We start from the raw sequence: 17,048 nt of genomic DNA on the forward strand, positions 1-17,048 counted from the left end.
ATGATTCTGCTTCAGTGCGTCTGGACAGCTTGGACTCTGAGACTTGTCTGCGCTGCTGCGCTCGTGTCTCTCCCTGTGGCCAGCCTGTGCCTCAGTGTCCCCGTGGCCGAGCCTGTGCTGTCACTCAGACACACCTGTCCCTGTGTGATCAGGTGGTGGTGGTTTGTGTTGCTTCCAGTCTTTGTTATAAAAACTAGTGCAGACATTGGTGTAGACAAGTCACTTGTGACGTCTGCCTTCATTCCTTTTTTTGTTTTTATGGTTTAGCTGTAGATGGACACGATACCTTTGTTTTATTTATTTATTTTTATGTGGTGCTGAGGATGGAACCCAGGGCCTCTCAGTGCTAGGCAGGGGCTCCACCGCTGAGCCCAGCCCCAGCCCCGCCTTAGTTTCTTCTGGATGAATACCTGGAGGTGCAGCGGGGGACTCTAGGTGGCAGGTGGATGATGACCTTTGTAGGAAACTGCCAAACTCTTCCCAGCATGGTTGCATCGTTATCATTTTCCCACCGACAATAAATGAGAGATTAGTTCTTTTGTGTCCTTGCCAGTACATGGCAGGGTCAGCTTTTATAACTTTTGACCATTGTGGTTTTAATTTGCCTGTCCCTGATGACTGACCATGTTGAGCATCTTTTCAGTGGTCATTTGCCATCAGCGTATCATTTTTAGGAAGGCAGCCTTAATTAGGAGCCACTCCTAGGCTTTTGATGATCCTTAGGGCGCTCAGTGGACAGAGCTGGAATAGACAGATACATAAACATCGTGAGATAAAACATGTTCGTTCAGTACTTGCTGATCAGTGCATAGTCCTCATGACATATACTGCCACAGTGTGACACACCTGTCACCCCATCTCGTCCCAAGACATTTCATTGTCCCAGTATCCACTGAGAGTTGGCCCGATGTGCTTGGTGTCCTAGTCTGTCCCCTGTGGACATTTCAGGTCACTGTGATCCTGCCCAGAAGACACCCCTGCCTGTCCAGCCTGACTCCTTTCATCCCCCTAATTCCTTGGGGGTATCAGGCTCCCTTGCCCTGGTGACATGTGTCAGTATTTTGTTTCTTTTACTTGCCAAATAAGACCTTTACAAATGTGCTGTATTTTGCTTATCTGTTCGTCACTTGTTAGACGTCGAGGTCTTCTCTGTCTTGGCTACTAGTGACCGATGCTGCTGTCCACTCTCAGGATGTCTTGACGTGGACATGTGTTGATTTTTCTTGGTATACATTCAAGAGTAAAATTTCTGGCTCAACTGCTTCACTCTACGTTTCAATTTCTGTTTCCCAAAGTGACCACATGTTCCCCAGCCCCTGCGATGCGCCTGAGCTCTCATCTTTGCATGTTCCCACCAGCACGTGGGCGTCTCCGATTCTGGCCATCCTAGTGGGCTGCCCTGGTCTGACTCATTGGCATTTCTCTGATGGCCAACGATGTGGCACATCTTATTGGCTCTTTGTGTATCTTCTTTGTAAAAATATCTATTCAGATCCTCGCCTGGCTTTTAGTTGGGTCTTATGTTAGGATTCATAATCCTTTGTCAGATAATCTTAGATCAAGTCCCTTATCAGATACATGATCTGTCAATTTCCTCTCCCATCCCATGGGTTTTCTTTTCACTTTCTTGAAGGTGTCCTTTGCAGCACAAAATTTTAAAATGTTAACGATGATGTCTTGATTTTTTCTTTGCCTGTGCTTTTGGTGACACAGGAAGAAGCCACCGCTCACTCCAGGTCAGGAAGGCCCGGGCCTGGACCGTGGAGTTTCACACTCTCTCTCTACAGCGTGCGGCAGGGCTCCAGCTCCCTCTTTTGCATGTGGCATCCAGTTGTCCTGGCACCGCTGTTGGACAGATTTTTTCCTCCTTTGAATTGTCTTTGGCACCCCTGTCTTAAAAATATAAAAGATCAGTTGACCAAATATGAGGCTTTTTCCTGAACTCTGAATTGTTTTCTGTTGATCTATATGTCTTTTATTTATCTTTTGCTAGCATGTTTTTAAAAATGATTTTTGTGTACCAACTTTGTATCCTACAGGCTTAACTCCTTATTCTTTCCACTAATCTGCAGCTTCTACTGGATTTTCTGTGTAGATGATTGTATTGTCTGCACACACCATGTTAATATTCTTTCTGATTTTATGCCTTTTGCTTCCTCCTCTTGTCTTATTGACTCCCACTGGAATGTTGAGAGGAGACATCTTTGCCTGTGAGTGAGCTTAGGAGAAAAGCATTCATTATCGCTACCATTAAAAAATTACATTTTAGCTGGGCACGGTGGTGCACGCCTGCAATCCTAATGGCTCAGGAGGCTGAGACAGGAGGATCGTTGAGTTCAAAGCCAGCCTCAGCAACAGTGAGGTGCCAAGCAACTTTTATTTAGAGACCCTGTCTCTAAGTAAAATACAAAATAGGGCTGGGGATGTGGCTCAGTGGTCGAGTGACCCTGAGTTCAATCCCTGGTACCAAAAAACAAGCAAACAAAGATTAAGAAGATTTCATAGTACTTAGTTTACTGGGAGTTTGTTAGGAATAAATGTTGAATTTTTAAAGTGTGTTTTTTTTTTTTTTCTGTATCTGTTGAGATTATTAAGTGGTTTTCTTTTACAACTTGCTAATTTGAAGGTCTGGGGCTATAACTCAGTTGGTAGAGTGCTTGCCTTACATGCATAATACCCCGAGTTCAATCCCCAGCACCACAAAAAACAAAAACTTGCTGATTTGATCCATTAGTGGGGCTTTTTTTTTTCTTTGAGACGGTCTCGCTGTGTCGCCCAGGCCAGCCTTGAACTCCTGGCTCAAGTGGTTCTCCCACCTCGGCTCCCTAGTTGCTGGACTCCTAGGCGGGCACTGCCACACCCGACCTGAGACGTCAGGGTCACATCAGTCCTGCATTCCTGAGGGAGCCCCGTCGTCTTCTCTTTCCCATGTTTCCTTGGGTTTGGTTTCCTAAAATTTGGCTGAAACGTTGTGAAACACACTGTCTATAGAGCTTTCTTTCTAATAGCATGTTTTCCTGATTTTGGTATCTAGTTAATGCTAGCTTCTTACAGTGAGTTGAAGAGTCCCCAGAAGTTTCTGTTTTTCTGGGTTTGTATTGACTTTGCATTTTTTTTATTGGTTGTTCAAAATATTACAAAGCTCTTGACATATCATATTTCATACATTAGATTCAAGTGAGTTATGAACTCCCATTTTTACCCCAAATACAGATTGCAGAATCACATCGGTTACACATCCACATTTTTACATAATGCCCTATTAGTAACTGTTGTATTCTGCTACCTTTCCTATCCTCTACTATCCCCCCTCCCCTCCCCTCCCATCTTCTCTCTCTACCCCATCTACTGTAATTCATTTCTCTCCTTGTTTATTTTCCCATTCCCCTCAAAACCTCTTATATGTCATTTTGTATAGCAATGAGGGTCTCCCTCCATTTCCATGCAATTTCCCTTTTCTCTCACTTTCCCTCCCACCTCATGTCTCTGTTTAATGTTAATCTTTTTTCCTGCTCTTCCTCCCTGCTCTGTTCTTAGTTGCTCTCATTATATCAAAGAAGACATTTTGGTATTTGTTTTTTAGGGATTGGCTAGCTTCACTTAGCATAATCTGCTCTAGTGCCATCCATTTTCCTGCAAATTCCATGATTTTGTCATTTTTTAGTGCTGTGTAATACTCCATGGTGTATAAATGCCACATTTTTTTTATCCATTCATCCATTGAAGGGCATCTGGGTTGGTTCCACAGTCTAGCTATTGTGAATTGTGCTGCTATGAACATCGATGTGGCAGTATCCCTGTAGTATGCTCTTTTAAGGTCTTCAGGGAATAGTCCAAGAAGGGCAATAGCTGGGTCAAATGGTGGTTCCATTCCCAGCTTTCCCAGGAATCTCCAAACTGCTTTCCAAATTGGCCACACCAATTTGCAGTCCCACCAGCAATGTACAAGAGTACCCTTTTCCCCACATCCTCGCCAGCACTTGTTGTTGTTTGACTTCATAATGGCTGCCAATCTTACTGGAGTGAGGTGGTATCTTAGGGTGGTTTTGATTTGCATTTCTCTGACTGCTAGAGATGGTGAGCATTTTTTCATGTACTTGTTGATTGATTGTATGTCCTCCTCTGAGAAGTGTCTGTTCAGGACCTTGGCCCATTTGTTGATTGGGTTATTTGTTATATTATTGTCTAATTTTTTGAGTTCTTTGTATACTCTGGATATTAGGGCTCTATCTGAAGTGTGAGGAGCAAAAATTTGTTCCTATGATGTAGGCTCCCTATTTACCTCTCTTATTGTTTCTCTTGCTAAGAAAGAAACTTTTTAGTTTAAGTAAGTCCCATTTGTTGATTCTTGTTATTAACTTTTGTGCTATGGGTGTCCTATTAAGGAATTTGGAGCCCGACCCCACAATATGTAGATCGGAGCCAACTTTTTCTTCTATCAGACGCAGAGTCTCTGATTTGATATCAAGCTCCTTGATCCATTTTGAGTTAACTTTTGTGCATGGCGAGAGGAGGGGATTCAGTTTCATTTTGTTACATAAGGATTTCCAGTTTTCCCAACACCATTTGTTGAAGATGCTATCCTTCCTCCATTGCATGCTTTTAGCCCCTTTATCAAATATAAGATAGTTGTAACTTTGTGGATTGGTCTCTGTGTCCTCTATTCTGTACCATTGGTCCACCCGCCTGTTATGGTACCAGTACCATGCTGTTTTTGTTACTATTGCTCTGTAATATAGTTTGAAATCTGGTATCGCTATACCGCCTGATTCACACTTCCTGCTTAGAATTGCTTTTGCTATTCTGGGTCTTTTATTTTTCCATATGAATTTCATGATTGCTTTATCTATTTCTATAAGAAATGCCTTTGGGATTTTGATTGGCATTGCATTAAACCTATAGAGAACTTTTGGTAATATCGCCATTTTGATGATGTTAGTTCTGCCTATCCATGAACAGGGTATATTTTTCCATCTTCTAAGATCTTCTTCTACTTCTCTCTTTAGGGTTCTGTAGTTTTCATTGTATAAATCTTTCACATCTTTTGTTAGGTTGATTCCCAAGTATTTTATTTTTTTTGAGGATATTGTGAATGGAGTGTTTTTCTTCATTTCCGTTTCAGAAGTTTTGTCGCTGATATACAGAAATGCCTTTGATTTATGCGTGTTGATTTTATATCCTGCCACTTTGCTGAATTCATTTATTAGTAGTTTTTTTGTAGACCCTTTTGGGTCTTCTAGGTATAGAATCATGTCGTCCGCAAATAGTGATAATTTAAGTTCTTCTTTTCCTATTTTTATGCCTTTAATTTCTTTCGTCTGTCTAATTGCTCTGGCCAGTGTTTCGAGAACTATATTGAATAGAAGTGGTGAGAGAGGGCATCCCTGTCTTGTTCCTGATTTTTAGAGGGAATGCCTTCAATTTTTCTCCATTCAGAATGATGCTAGCCTGAGGCTTAGCATAGATAGCTTTTACAATGTTGAGGTAAGTTCCTGTTATCCCTAGTTTTTCTAATGTTTTGAACATAAAGGGATGCTGTACTTTGTCGAATGCTTTTTCTGTGTCTATTGAGATGATCATATGGTTCTTATCTTTAAGTCTATTGATGTGGTGAATAACATTTATTGATTTCTGTATATTGAACCATCCTTGCATCCCAGGGATGAATTCCACTTGATCATGGTGCACAATTTTTTTGATGTGTTTTTGTATCCGATTCGCCAGAATTTTATTGAGAATTTTTGCATCTAGGTTCATCAGAGATATTGGTCTATAGTTTTCTTTCTTTGAGGTGTCTTTGTCTGGCTTCGGAATCAGGGTGATGTTGGCCTCATAGAATGAATTTGGAAGAGCTCCCTCTTTTTCTATTTCCTGAAATAACTTGAAAAGTATTGGTATTAATTCTTCTTTAAAGGTTTTGTAAAACTGCTGTATACCCATCCGGTCCTGGGCTTTTCTTGGTTGGTAGTCTTTTGATGGCTTCTTCTATTTCATCTATTGATATTGGTCTGTTCAAATTGTGTGTATCCTCCTGACTCAGTCTGGGCAAATCATATGACTTAAGAAATTGACCGATGTCTTCACTATCTTCTATTTTATTGGAATATAGGTTTTCAAAATAATTTCTAATTGTCTTCTGTATTTCTGTAGCATCTGTTGTGATATTGCCTTTTTCATCCCATATGTTAGTAATTTGAGTTCTCTCTCTTCTTCTCTTCGTTAGCATGGCTAAGGGTCTGTCGATCTTATTTATTTTTTCGAAGAACCAACTTTTAGTTTTGTTAATTTTTCAATAGTTTCTTTTGTTTCAATTTCGTTCATTTCCGCTCTGATTTTAATTATTTCTTGCCTTCTGCTACATTTGCTGTTGTTTTGCTCTTCCTTTTCTAGGGCTTTGAGATGAAGTGTGAGCTCATTTATTTGTTGGTTTTTCCTTTTTTTGAGGAATGACCTCCAGGTGATGAATTTCCCTCTTAAAACTGCTTTCATTGTGTCCCATAGATTCCGATATGTTGTATCTGTATTTTCACTTATCTCTAAGAATTTTTTGATTTCCTCCTTTATGTCTTCTATAACCCATTGATCATTCAGTAACATATTGTACATTTTCCATGTGATGTAGGATTTTTCCTTCCTTCTTTTATCATTGATTTCCAGTTTCATTCCATTATGGTCAGATAAAATGCATGGTATTATATCCACCCCTTTATATTTACTGAGGGTTGCCCTATGGCATAATATATGGTCTATTTTTGAGAAGGATCCATGTGCTGCTGAGAAAAAAGTATATCCACTTGATGATGGTTGATATAGTCTATATATGTCAGTTAAGTCTAGGTTATTGATTGTGATATTGAGTTCTATAGTTTCTTTATTCAACTTTTGTTTGGAGGATCTGTCCAATGGTGAGAGAGGTGTGTTGAAGTCACCCATAATTACTGTGTTGTGGTCTATTTGATTCTTGAACTTGAGGAGAATTTGTTTTATGAACGTCGCAGCACCATTATTTGGTGCATAAATATTGATAATTGTTATGTCTTGTTGGTGAATGGTTCCTTTTAACAGTATATAATGTCCTTCCTTATCCCTTTGGATTAACTTAGTCTTGAAGTCGATTTTATTCGATATGAGGATGGCCACCCCTGCTTGCTTACGAGGACCGTGTGCGTGGTATATTTTTTCCCACCCTTTCACCTTCAGCCTGTGTATGTCTTTTCCAATCAGATGTGTCTCCTGGAGGCAACATATTGTTGGATTTGTTTTTTTAATCCATGTTACCAGCCTATGTCGCTTTATTGGAGAGTTTAAGCCATTAACGTTTAGAGTTACTATTGATATATGGTTTGTACTGCCAGCCATACTTGATTATTTATCTTTTTTTTTTTTTATTTTAGTTTGTTTCTCCATGATTAGCTTTCCCCCCTGCCCTCTGTCATTACCGAGGCACTTCCCACTGATGGTTTTGGTTGTTGTTTTTCATTTCTTCCTCATGTAGTGTTTTGCTCAAGACGCTTTGCAATGCTGGTTTTCTGGCTGCAAATTCTTTTAGCTTTTTTTTATCATGAAAGATTTTTATTTTGTTGTCGTACCTGAAGCTTAATTTTGCTGGATACAGAATTCTTGGTTGGCATCCATTGTCTTTCAGTGTTTGAAATATGTTATTCCAGGATCTTCTCGCTTTCAGCGTCTGTGATGAAAAATCCGTTGTTAACCTTATTGGTTTACCCCTGAATGTAATCTGCCTCCTTTCTCTTGTAGCTTTTAATATTTTCTCTTTGTTCTGTATATTGGATATCTTCATAACAATGTGTCTTGGCATTGGTCTACTGTGATTTTGTGTGCTCGGTGTCCTGTATGCATCTACAATTTGTATATCCATTTCCTTTTTTATTTCTGGAAAGTTTTCTGTAATTATTTCATTCAGAAGGTTACTCATTCCCTTGGTTCGATTCTCTGTACCTTCCTCTATCCCGATGACTCGTAGGTTTGGTTTTTTAATGTTGTCCCATATCTCTTGGATGTTTTTCTCATGATTTTTTACCAACCTTTCTGAGTTGGCTAGACTCTTTTCTAGATGATATATTTTGTCTTCATTATCTGACATTCTGGCTTCTACTTGCTCCACTCTGTTAGTGATACTCTCAATTGAGTTTTTAATTTGGTTTATCATTTCCTTCATTTCCAGAATTATTGTTTGATTTTTTTTAATAATCTGCATCTCCTGATAAAGATGCTTAACTTCTTCTTTTATCTGTTTATGTAATTCATTTTCAATGTGTTCTTTCACTGTTTGGATTTGCTGTCTCGTATCCTCTTTAAGGTTCCATTCCATCTGTCTAAGGTATTCCTTGAGTTCTTTATATGACCATTTTTCTGGTGACTCTAGGTCCTCCTGAATATTTAGGCTGTCCTTCATTGTTTGTACTCCCTTTCTTCCTTGCTTTTTTATGCTGCTCATGTTACTTCTTGTTCTGTTTGATTGCTGAGTTACTGTTTACTCTTATAAATTTATTTGGTGCTTGGAAGGAAAGATATTAGCAGGGAAGAAGTCACTAAAGAGAATGAGGGTACGCAGGTAGAATTCAAGGAAGGGGGAATAAGAAAATTGAAAAGAAATGAAAAGACAAAAAAATAGAAAATAAGGGAAGAAAGAAAAAAAATTTTTTTAAAAAATAATAATGATAATAAAAAAATGAAAATTAAAGTTTAAAATAATAATAATAAAAATTAAAAATTAAAAACATTTAAAAAATTAAAGAACAACAACAAAAAAATGAAAATGAAAGAAAAAAAACCCAAGTTAAAAAAATAAATAATAATAATAGTAATAACAAATGCAGTCATAGAGTTCGATTAACTTCTCTTCCAGTAGGTGGCACTGTGTCCACTGGGCCAAGCTTCTCCTCTCAGTAGGTGGGAACCAATCTCTGTGCAGCAGCTCTTCCTCCCAGACAGGGCGGGTCTCCAATCCTGAGTGTCTAGGGCCTTCTCTTGTGTTTCCTTGAGCCAGGCCCCGCTCCCGTATGAGGCTCACCACAAAACTGGCTACCCGCCAGGTCTGCTGCTCCTGGGAGCCCTGTTTTCATTAGCGCCTGGGCACACTCTCCCTGTTTGCCTCCCTCAGACCCTAAGTTTGTAGAGCTTGGGGCTGACAACCCCCAGCGAATTTGCTTACCTTCTGGTAGCCACGCCCCCGGTATCTGGTGCAAGAGACCTCAGTTGTCAGCACTGGTGGGAGCGGTAGCCGGGAGTCCCACGCCACTCCTGATTCCCTCGGTCTGGCTATCTCGCTCACAGGAGAGCTGGGAGGGGCCCTTAAGGTTTCCCCGCTGTGTGGAGAGGGAAGGCTAGGGGATTACACACCTGTTGCCGCTGGTTTCAGTGAAGTTCTCTCCTCCGCCCGTGACGTCAGTTCTCTGCCATGGTGGTATCCCATGCAAAGTGTGACCGTTCGTTCCCTTTGCCGGGTGACCAATGCAACGGGTAGGTCCTGACTGTCTCTCTCCCAAGCCCCGTTTCAATCCTGTGGCCACTGCCTATGAAGGCTCGGTTGGCTTTTACCTCTGTAAGTTAGAAGGGCCGACCAGTTATTTCCACGGGATCGTTAGTGCTGAGTCACGAAAAGCAGGCGAACCGGAGCTTGAATGCAGCCGATCCGGGCTCGGTGTGTGTTCTCCGCGGGTTCTTTAGCACTGAGCCTGAGTAATTTGTCTGTGAGACGCAGGTGAATGGCAGTTTCCGCGGGTTCTTTAGCCCTGGGCCAGAGCAGTTCCGGGAGCCCGAGTTCGGCTGCTCCGGGCTTGGTGTATGTTCTGATAGGAGCAGGTTCCAAGAAGCAGTTTCCGCGGGTTCTTTAGCACTAAGTCTGAGTAATTTGTCTGCGAGACGCGGGCAAATGGCAGCCTGAAATTACCTGTTCTATAGCTGAAAGAGCTGCGATCAGTCAAAAACCTGAATTTGCATTTCTTAGTGTTTATTGGAATTCACAAGTGAAGCCATCTTAAGTTTTTTATTTGTTTGTTTGTTTTTTTACCACTGAGCTATATCTACAATACTTTTTTATTTAATTTTTTAAAATTTTGAGTCAGGGTCTCACTAAGTTGCTGAGGGCCTCCTAGGCTGGTCTTGAACTTGTGATTCTCCTGTTTCCGCCTCCCAAACTGCTGGGATTACAGGTGTGCACCAACATGCCCAGCTGAAGTTTTCTTTATGGGAAGGTTTTGTCTGTGTTTTTTGCTGTAGATTGAAAGTTCTCCAGTAGATGTGGGGCTGATGAGCTTGGATGCTGAATAGGCTTTGGTATGTCGTGCCTTCTAGGGAATTGCCTACCTCACCTCACTGGTTTGACTTATTGGCACAACGCTGTTTACGTATGCAGCCGTTTACCTTTTAACACCTGCCGAGTCTCTATAATGATGTCACCTTTCCTAATTCCTGATAGTGGCAATTTGTGTAGAAAAAACTGGAAAGAGGGTTGCACTTCTCTGTCCTCTCCCAGGACAGACTACTAGATATGCGTACTAGAGACGTGACCAGAATGAGGACGTAGACTGGAAGGCCTGTGTTTGTGGAGAACATTCTCAGACGTGTGCGTTCATGGCTTCCTGTTGCTCTTCCCGGGGCTTCTTGCATTTTCTTCCCTGTGGTCTCCTTTTGTCTGTCCACCATCGGGAGGGGAAGTGCGGGTGGTGAGGTGCGATGATCCTAGCATCGGGACGCTACCGTCCCCACATCCCAAGATGCTCTGCAGCCACACGTGAAAAGACGGGACTGAAACAGGGAAGCCCGCGATGCAGAGGTGTTTCTTAATTACACCTGAGATCCACAAAAGTGCACTAAACTGAGCTATTTCTTGCTAAAATAGACATTTCAGTCCCAGCGGCAGGGATTTTTTCACGATTGTCCCTCTTCACAGAGTTCCTGAGTTGGAGGTGGAGGAAGAAACTCAAGTTCAGGAGATGACCTTAGACGAGTGGAAAAACCTGCAGGAGCAGACCAGGCCGAAGCCCGAGTTCAACATTCGGAAGCCAGAATCGTCGGTTCCTTCCAAGGCCGTGGTCATCCACAAGTCACGGTACCGAGATGACGTAAGCAGGCGCTGGGCTTCCTCCTGCTGTGACAGGGTGTTGTGGCCAGGTGTCATCAGGTGGTGGTGGGAACCCAACTTGGTGGCCTGGGGTACCCGGCAGTCAGGTGGCAGCGCAGGCTCTGCTCGCCTGGAAGTGTTGGCACTCCACACCCCTTGACGACTGACCTTTCCTCTCCCGCTCCTGGACACGCCACTGCAAAGCGTGGCCGCCCGTGTTGTCTTAGACCACGCTGGCCGCTGGCCCCCCCCTTGATGAGCATTGTGCCTCCCTGCCGTTGGGACCCGCATTGGGACCCAGGGGCCTTGGTGTCAGCAGCTCTGTGCCCACCACCACACTGAAGGAGTTCCCGGGTAGCAGTGGCCACCGTGGCCTGGAGGATTGCCAGGGAGGCTCTGGGTTCCGAGCCCCAGTTTGCATGGTTGACACTAAGCTGTTCGTCAGACGCGGGAAGTTGTACAAGTGTTTACAGGTGTTTAGGGATGTACAGATGTTGACCAAGAGATAAGCTGGTCGTCGCATCACTAATCACATTCAGGGTACCTGAAGCATTCCAGCGGTAGAATTTAGAATCTGTCACCTGGTCCCTGTGGAGATGAGGGCGAGCAGCAGGCTCTTCCTCTGCTGGATAGCATTCATGATTTTCAGTAGAAGCTCCGGATGCTGTGGGTTTGTCTGTTCCTGTTAGTTTGCTGTCACTGTGACCGGGAGCTGACAAGCTTAGCCAGGTTCCAGAGTTCCAGTCCGTGGTTGCTTGGCCTAGTGTCCAGCCCCATCCCTCTGGTCTCCGGTGAAACAGAACATCATGGTACAAACAGAAGGCCAGGGGACAGAGACAGGAAGGGCCAGGATCCCAGGGTCCCTTCCAGCAGCCCAACTCCCTCCCACTGGGCCCCACCCCTTGGGGTCCCATCCCCTCCCAGCAGCGCCACAGGCGGGTTTCCGAGCCTGTGGGGGACATTGAGATCTGGACCATCACAGTTCCCGTTTCCTTGGGTTGTGTTTTTGGAGGGACCACTTTCTGTAGTGGCCCTTCATGATGCAGTGTCCCCACTGCCCGTGTTGGTCAGCCCCAGATCTTCCACCAGAAATGGCTTTTCCAGCAGGAGGCCAGAGCAGCTCCTCTCCTGGAGACCTCTGGACACGTCCTGGGGGAGCCGTGCAGGCCCCGAGCTGGCGGCTGCCTCTTCGCCTGCTTTCATGGTCCTTTTTGTCCTGAGCATGTAAATAAAACTTGGAACAAGTGTGCCATGGGGCTGGGAGACAGGCAGCTGCCGTCTCAGGTGACCAGAGACCTCCTCCACCAACCCCCGATCTGCCTGGCTCCCGAGGCCGCTGGGGTATCAGGGCAGTGGGTCGGCTTGGCCTCAGTGAAGCCCTCGACCCTCTGGTCCTTGCTCATCGTGTGGCCTTGTAGATTCCAGCCAGAGACTGTTCTCGGAGCAGTCCAAGCCCAGCCATGGGCCGCGAGTTACCTGGCTCTGGGCGCCCTGAGAGACAGGAAGCCTGGGACGAGACCTCGGTGTGTGTGGAACTCTGTGGTCTGTGGAGGAAGCCCCCGGAGGAGGCTCGGCCAGGGCCAGACAGCAGGAAGCCGGCCCGGGCCCTAGGCAGAGCTAGCCTGGCTCCGTGGCAAGGGCCTTCACGCCAGCCAGCCCCCGAGTGGCCATGGCGCTGATGGGGAACGTCTTCCAGGAGGGCAGGACTTGACTCTGGTCTGCCTCCTTCCCGGTGTGCAGAACGCCCGCCCAGTTGTTCTTGCCTTCCCCTTTTTCAAAGGCGTCCATCCACCCAAAGCCTCTACACTGTTTGAATCTGAAACCTTGAAGGAGATACCGTTTCAAAACCTGAAGTCTGTCATGCACGTGGCCCAAAGGAACCAGAGCTCTTGTGGAAACCCCAGTGCATTCTGGGGCAAGCTGCAGGAACACCGGGCATCGGGGGCTCTGGAGAGTCCCTACAGGCCCAGGGCACGTTCTTCTTCCTGGAGGGTTAGACTTATGAATTGAGGCCAAGTCAGATTTGGAGGAGATTTATTGTAGTTTCTTTTAACAAAAGACAGAAACGTAGCGCGTGTTAACAAAGCAGTTCCTAAACGCAGGTTTTGTGCAGCACCCGTAGCGATGCTCAGGTAACCGTACTTGGTGGTTTTACAAATTTCCAACACATTTGGAGTCAGAATTTCTCATTGTAAGTTGCGTGGTTCTTAACACATAGTACGTGTCCAGTCAGTGCCCATGTTGAAGGGACTTTCTCTTTTTTAATATTTCTTTTTTGGTTGTAGTTGGACACAGAACCTTTATTTTATTTATTTTTGTGTGGCCCTGAGGATTGAACCCAGGCCTCGCATGTGCTAGGAGAGTGCTCCACCACTGAGCCCCACCCAGCCCCTGAAGGGACTTTCTTTATCAAGTTCTGTTCGTGGGATAGAAATTTTCCTTATTTATCGAAGTAATGTTTGTGAACAAATAAAACAAACTATGCAGAAATTAAAGCCTTGACCTCAGCCAAGTACCCTTAAACCACTCCCATTGATTGCTGCTGGTCACGTCAGACCTCACATCTTCACCTCTCACGGAAGTTTAATCTCAGTGAAATAATAGTAGGTTCAAAGAGTGAGACTCCTGAGACTGTGGCGCGCACAGGACTCACCGAGCAGGAGCCGGAGCAGTGCCATTTTTGTCCAGTCCTGCAGCCCAGGGACAGGGACACACTGCAGGGATGGCTCTTCCCAGCCCACAGTGGCACCTTAGCTCCCAGGGCGCACATGGGAGGCGCGCTGTCCCTTGGACACCAGCCAGGGGACCCCGGGGACGCTGTGCATGTGAGACGCTGGCGTGTGTTTCAGATGGTGAAGGCCGACGAGGATGAGGCCCACGTGTTCCGGAAAGCCGCCAATGACATCACGTCCCAGCTGGAGATCAACTTTGGGAACCTGCCTCGTCCTGGGCGCGGAGCCAGAGGTAGCACCCGGGGAGGCCGGGGAAGGATCAGAAGGGTGGAGAACTATGGACCCAGAGCAGAGGTGGTGGTGAGTGTCTGGCTGTGTTGCAGCCCTGGGTGGCCTTCTGAGGGAGGCGAGGGGACCGGGACGCGCTGAGCCTGCAGTGGTGGCTTTGGAGGGTGTCAATTCTGCAGCTGCCTCTCCTCTAGGCAGCATGGCTGACAGGAGGGCGTCTGGGAGGGTGATGGAGCCTTCCAGAGGTCAGTCAGGAGCAGAGCCTCTGTAGCCCTGGCCCTGGCCACTGCAGGGAGCTCCAGTGTCCTCTGTGACCTGTAGGAACCTTCCCTCCAGCAAGCGTAGGCCGAGATCTCCGGGCCTGACCCCCAACCACCGGACAGTGCTGTCAGGCCAGGCAGAAGCCCCCTGAAGCTCCAGGGCCCTCTGTGGGGGGCTCTGTCCCCACTTCCTCCCCGCTGCTCGGAGCGCCTCCCTCTGCATGTCCTCCACCGGGCCTGAGCGTGCTGATCCGCCTGCTGACCTCAAGGTCCAGCCTCCCTTCCTCCAGTATAAGCCACATCTCCTCCTGGACCAGCCAGGGCCTGGGACCAAGGAGCTTCTTCCTTTGGGCGTTTTCTCCATTTGCAGTTGTAGCTCATTGGTGGCCACGGATTGTCATCGCCAGTGGACAGAAACCATGTCTGCTCATGATGGTTCCCCAGCACCACGCACACACTAAGCGTATTCTGAACATACAGGGACACCCAGGGTTGAGGCTTGTGGCTGGCCTGGAGCGGTGTTGGTCTAAGCCGTCCTTGGGCCCCCTGAATTCCCTGTGGCCGCCGAGGATCCGCCCTGCAGAAGTGCCTGGGTCTTTTGGTTTTTTTTTTCTCTAAATGCAAAAACACGCCTTTTGTTTTGGGTGCACTTGAGGCCAGGTGCACTTAAGGTCCATTCTGGGAACAGCAAATACTTCGCTCCTGTCAAGTGGCAGAGTCTAGCCTCCACCCTGAGGCTCACCTCGGGGAAACTTGCCCCACTGCTTCCTACTGGAGGCCCCTGGTGGGGCCCCATTTCCAGGGCATCTGACTAAAGGTCTCAGCCCTCTCAGTGTCTGTCCCTAAGGCTGCGAGCTCCTGGGAACAGACACTGCCCTCGCCCATCCTGTGTGGGCCCAGTGGGTAGCAAATGTTTATTGGATGAAGTTCATACCAGATCCTGACTTGGCAGGAAAATGGGAGGCCCCCCCGACCCTGTGCAGGGGTGTCCAAGGGGAGCTCAGATGCCTGCCCAGGGTAACCCCACCACCTCCCCTCGGCTCTGACCCCCAGGTGTGTGCCAGGGCCCCACTCGGGACAATGGGAGGGCACACAGCCTGACCTTTCTCTTCTGCTCTAGACCCGAGACGTTGCCCCCAACCCCGACGACCCTGAAGACTTCCCTGCTCTGGCTTGAAGCAGCGTCCCCTGGAAACCTGGGGCAGCACTGGAGGACCTATGGAGAGACTTTTGCTGTGGGAAGAGTCAGACTCTAAGAACAATAGATGTTGCTTTCCCGTGTCGTGTGACTGGCACTTTTCTGGTCTGGGGTGCGGGCCGAGGAGTCTCCCCGCACTGGAGCAAGTCCCGGCTCGAGTTGGGTTAGGCGGGCACTTTCCCAGGGTGAAGAAGGCGATTTTTTTATTTAAGGACTCCAAGTGAAGTTCGGGAATAATGTATAAACCGTGTACATACTGTGTCCAGCTCCCAGGGGTGCGGGGAGCAGCACGCTGTAAACACCACCTGTCGCGTTCCTTAGTGAGCTGTGTAGGCAGACCCCCGAGTCCCAGGGACACCCAGAACTTGAGCTATGGAAGAGTCCCAGCCTCCGCGTGGACTGTCCACTTGTAAATGTTCTACTCTCCTCAAACTCCTGAGTTCTGGTTTTCATTTGACCAGTGACTTAAACAGCTATTATGCAGCCAGTGGTCACCATCTGTGACAAATAGCAGTATTGGTTTTTTAATGGTCATTTAAACTACCTCGTGGTTTCCGTGTGTCGCACACACACTCACTTAGTGTACCTGTACATGGACCTTTAGCGTCTGGGCAGTTTTTAGGATGAATGTTGAGTATGCGACTTAAGTCCCGTTATTTAACCACCAATGAAGTGACTTCCTGGCAGGAGAAGAGCGCAGCCTCCCCCTCATAACCAGTGTCAGAATCCCACAGCTGCGTGCCCAGTGCCCCCGGGCAGCCCTGAACACTCCTGTTCTGACCCCGTGCTGGCCTGTCACTCGGGTGAAGTTCGGAGCCTCTCAGATTCGGCACTCGCTGGAGTCCCACCCTGAATGTGGCTGAGACCCAGGGCCCGCCACGCGCTGGCGGGGCAGTGGTGACAGTGGCTGGAGTGGGCCCGCCACTCCACAGAGGGGATGGGGTCCAGCCTTCTGTGCTTGGGATGAACTAGAGCGCTGGCCCCAGGTCTGGTGGCTCTGAACTGGACCAGGTGCAAATAAAGGTTGGTGTTGCCTCTGAAGCGTGTGCAGAAACAGTCCTTTGGTCGTTCCCGAGCAACAGAGGGGTGGTCCGCCCTGGGCGCCGCCTGCTGTTACTGAGGTGTCTTTTTTGACTGATCTTTCTCTGGGGAGGACGCTGCAGGCCTGACCTACGTTAGGTCTGAGTGGACGTCAGGCCAGAATCCCCAGCTAGGGCCATGCGAGGGCGGTGTCATTACTCAGCAGGTCTGGGGTGGTCACGTTGTCACTTTGAAGACGGGCAAAACAGATCCCTTCTGAGAAAATTCCCTTTGGTGCAGTGAATGACCTTGACAGGCCACAGACCTGGAGCTGACATTGGGCAGCTGCATCCTCAAACCCTGAGATTCCTATGCCTCAGTGCTGCCACGTGGTCAGGGCCAGTGGACGCCTGGCCACTTCTGCACCTGTAATGGGCTTCTGCTTGCTCCCCAGGGCTGCCTTGCTGACCGGGTGGGACACAGGGACATGGCTTTGTGTGTGGCCTTTCTAGCTTGTGCTGGGT

General features: G+C 46.9%; 1 protein-coding gene across 1 annotated transcript in view; it reads left to right on the plus strand.

Moving 5' to 3' along the window:
- Habp4 (hyaluronan binding protein 4) overlaps window positions 1-16,545 on the plus strand; it is a 34,117-nt gene extending 17,572 nt beyond the window's left edge. Inside the window, exons 6-8 of the mRNA XM_076836769.2 lie at window positions 10,916-11,087; window positions 13,936-14,118; window positions 15,427-16,545. Of these exons, the coding sequence (XP_076692884.2) occupies window positions 10,916-11,087; window positions 13,936-14,118; window positions 15,427-15,483 (412 nt within the window). The 3' untranslated portion in view covers window positions 15,484-16,545. The remainder of the gene's footprint in view (window positions 1-10,915; window positions 11,088-13,935; window positions 14,119-15,426) is intronic.
- The last annotated feature ends 503 nt before the right edge of the window (window positions 16,546-17,048 follow it).

Source organism: Callospermophilus lateralis, chromosome 17 (assembly GCF_048772815.1).
Source record: "Callospermophilus lateralis isolate mCalLat2 chromosome 17, mCalLat2.hap1, whole genome shotgun sequence".
Taxonomy (NCBI): domain Eukaryota; kingdom Metazoa; phylum Chordata; class Mammalia; order Rodentia; family Sciuridae; genus Callospermophilus; species Callospermophilus lateralis.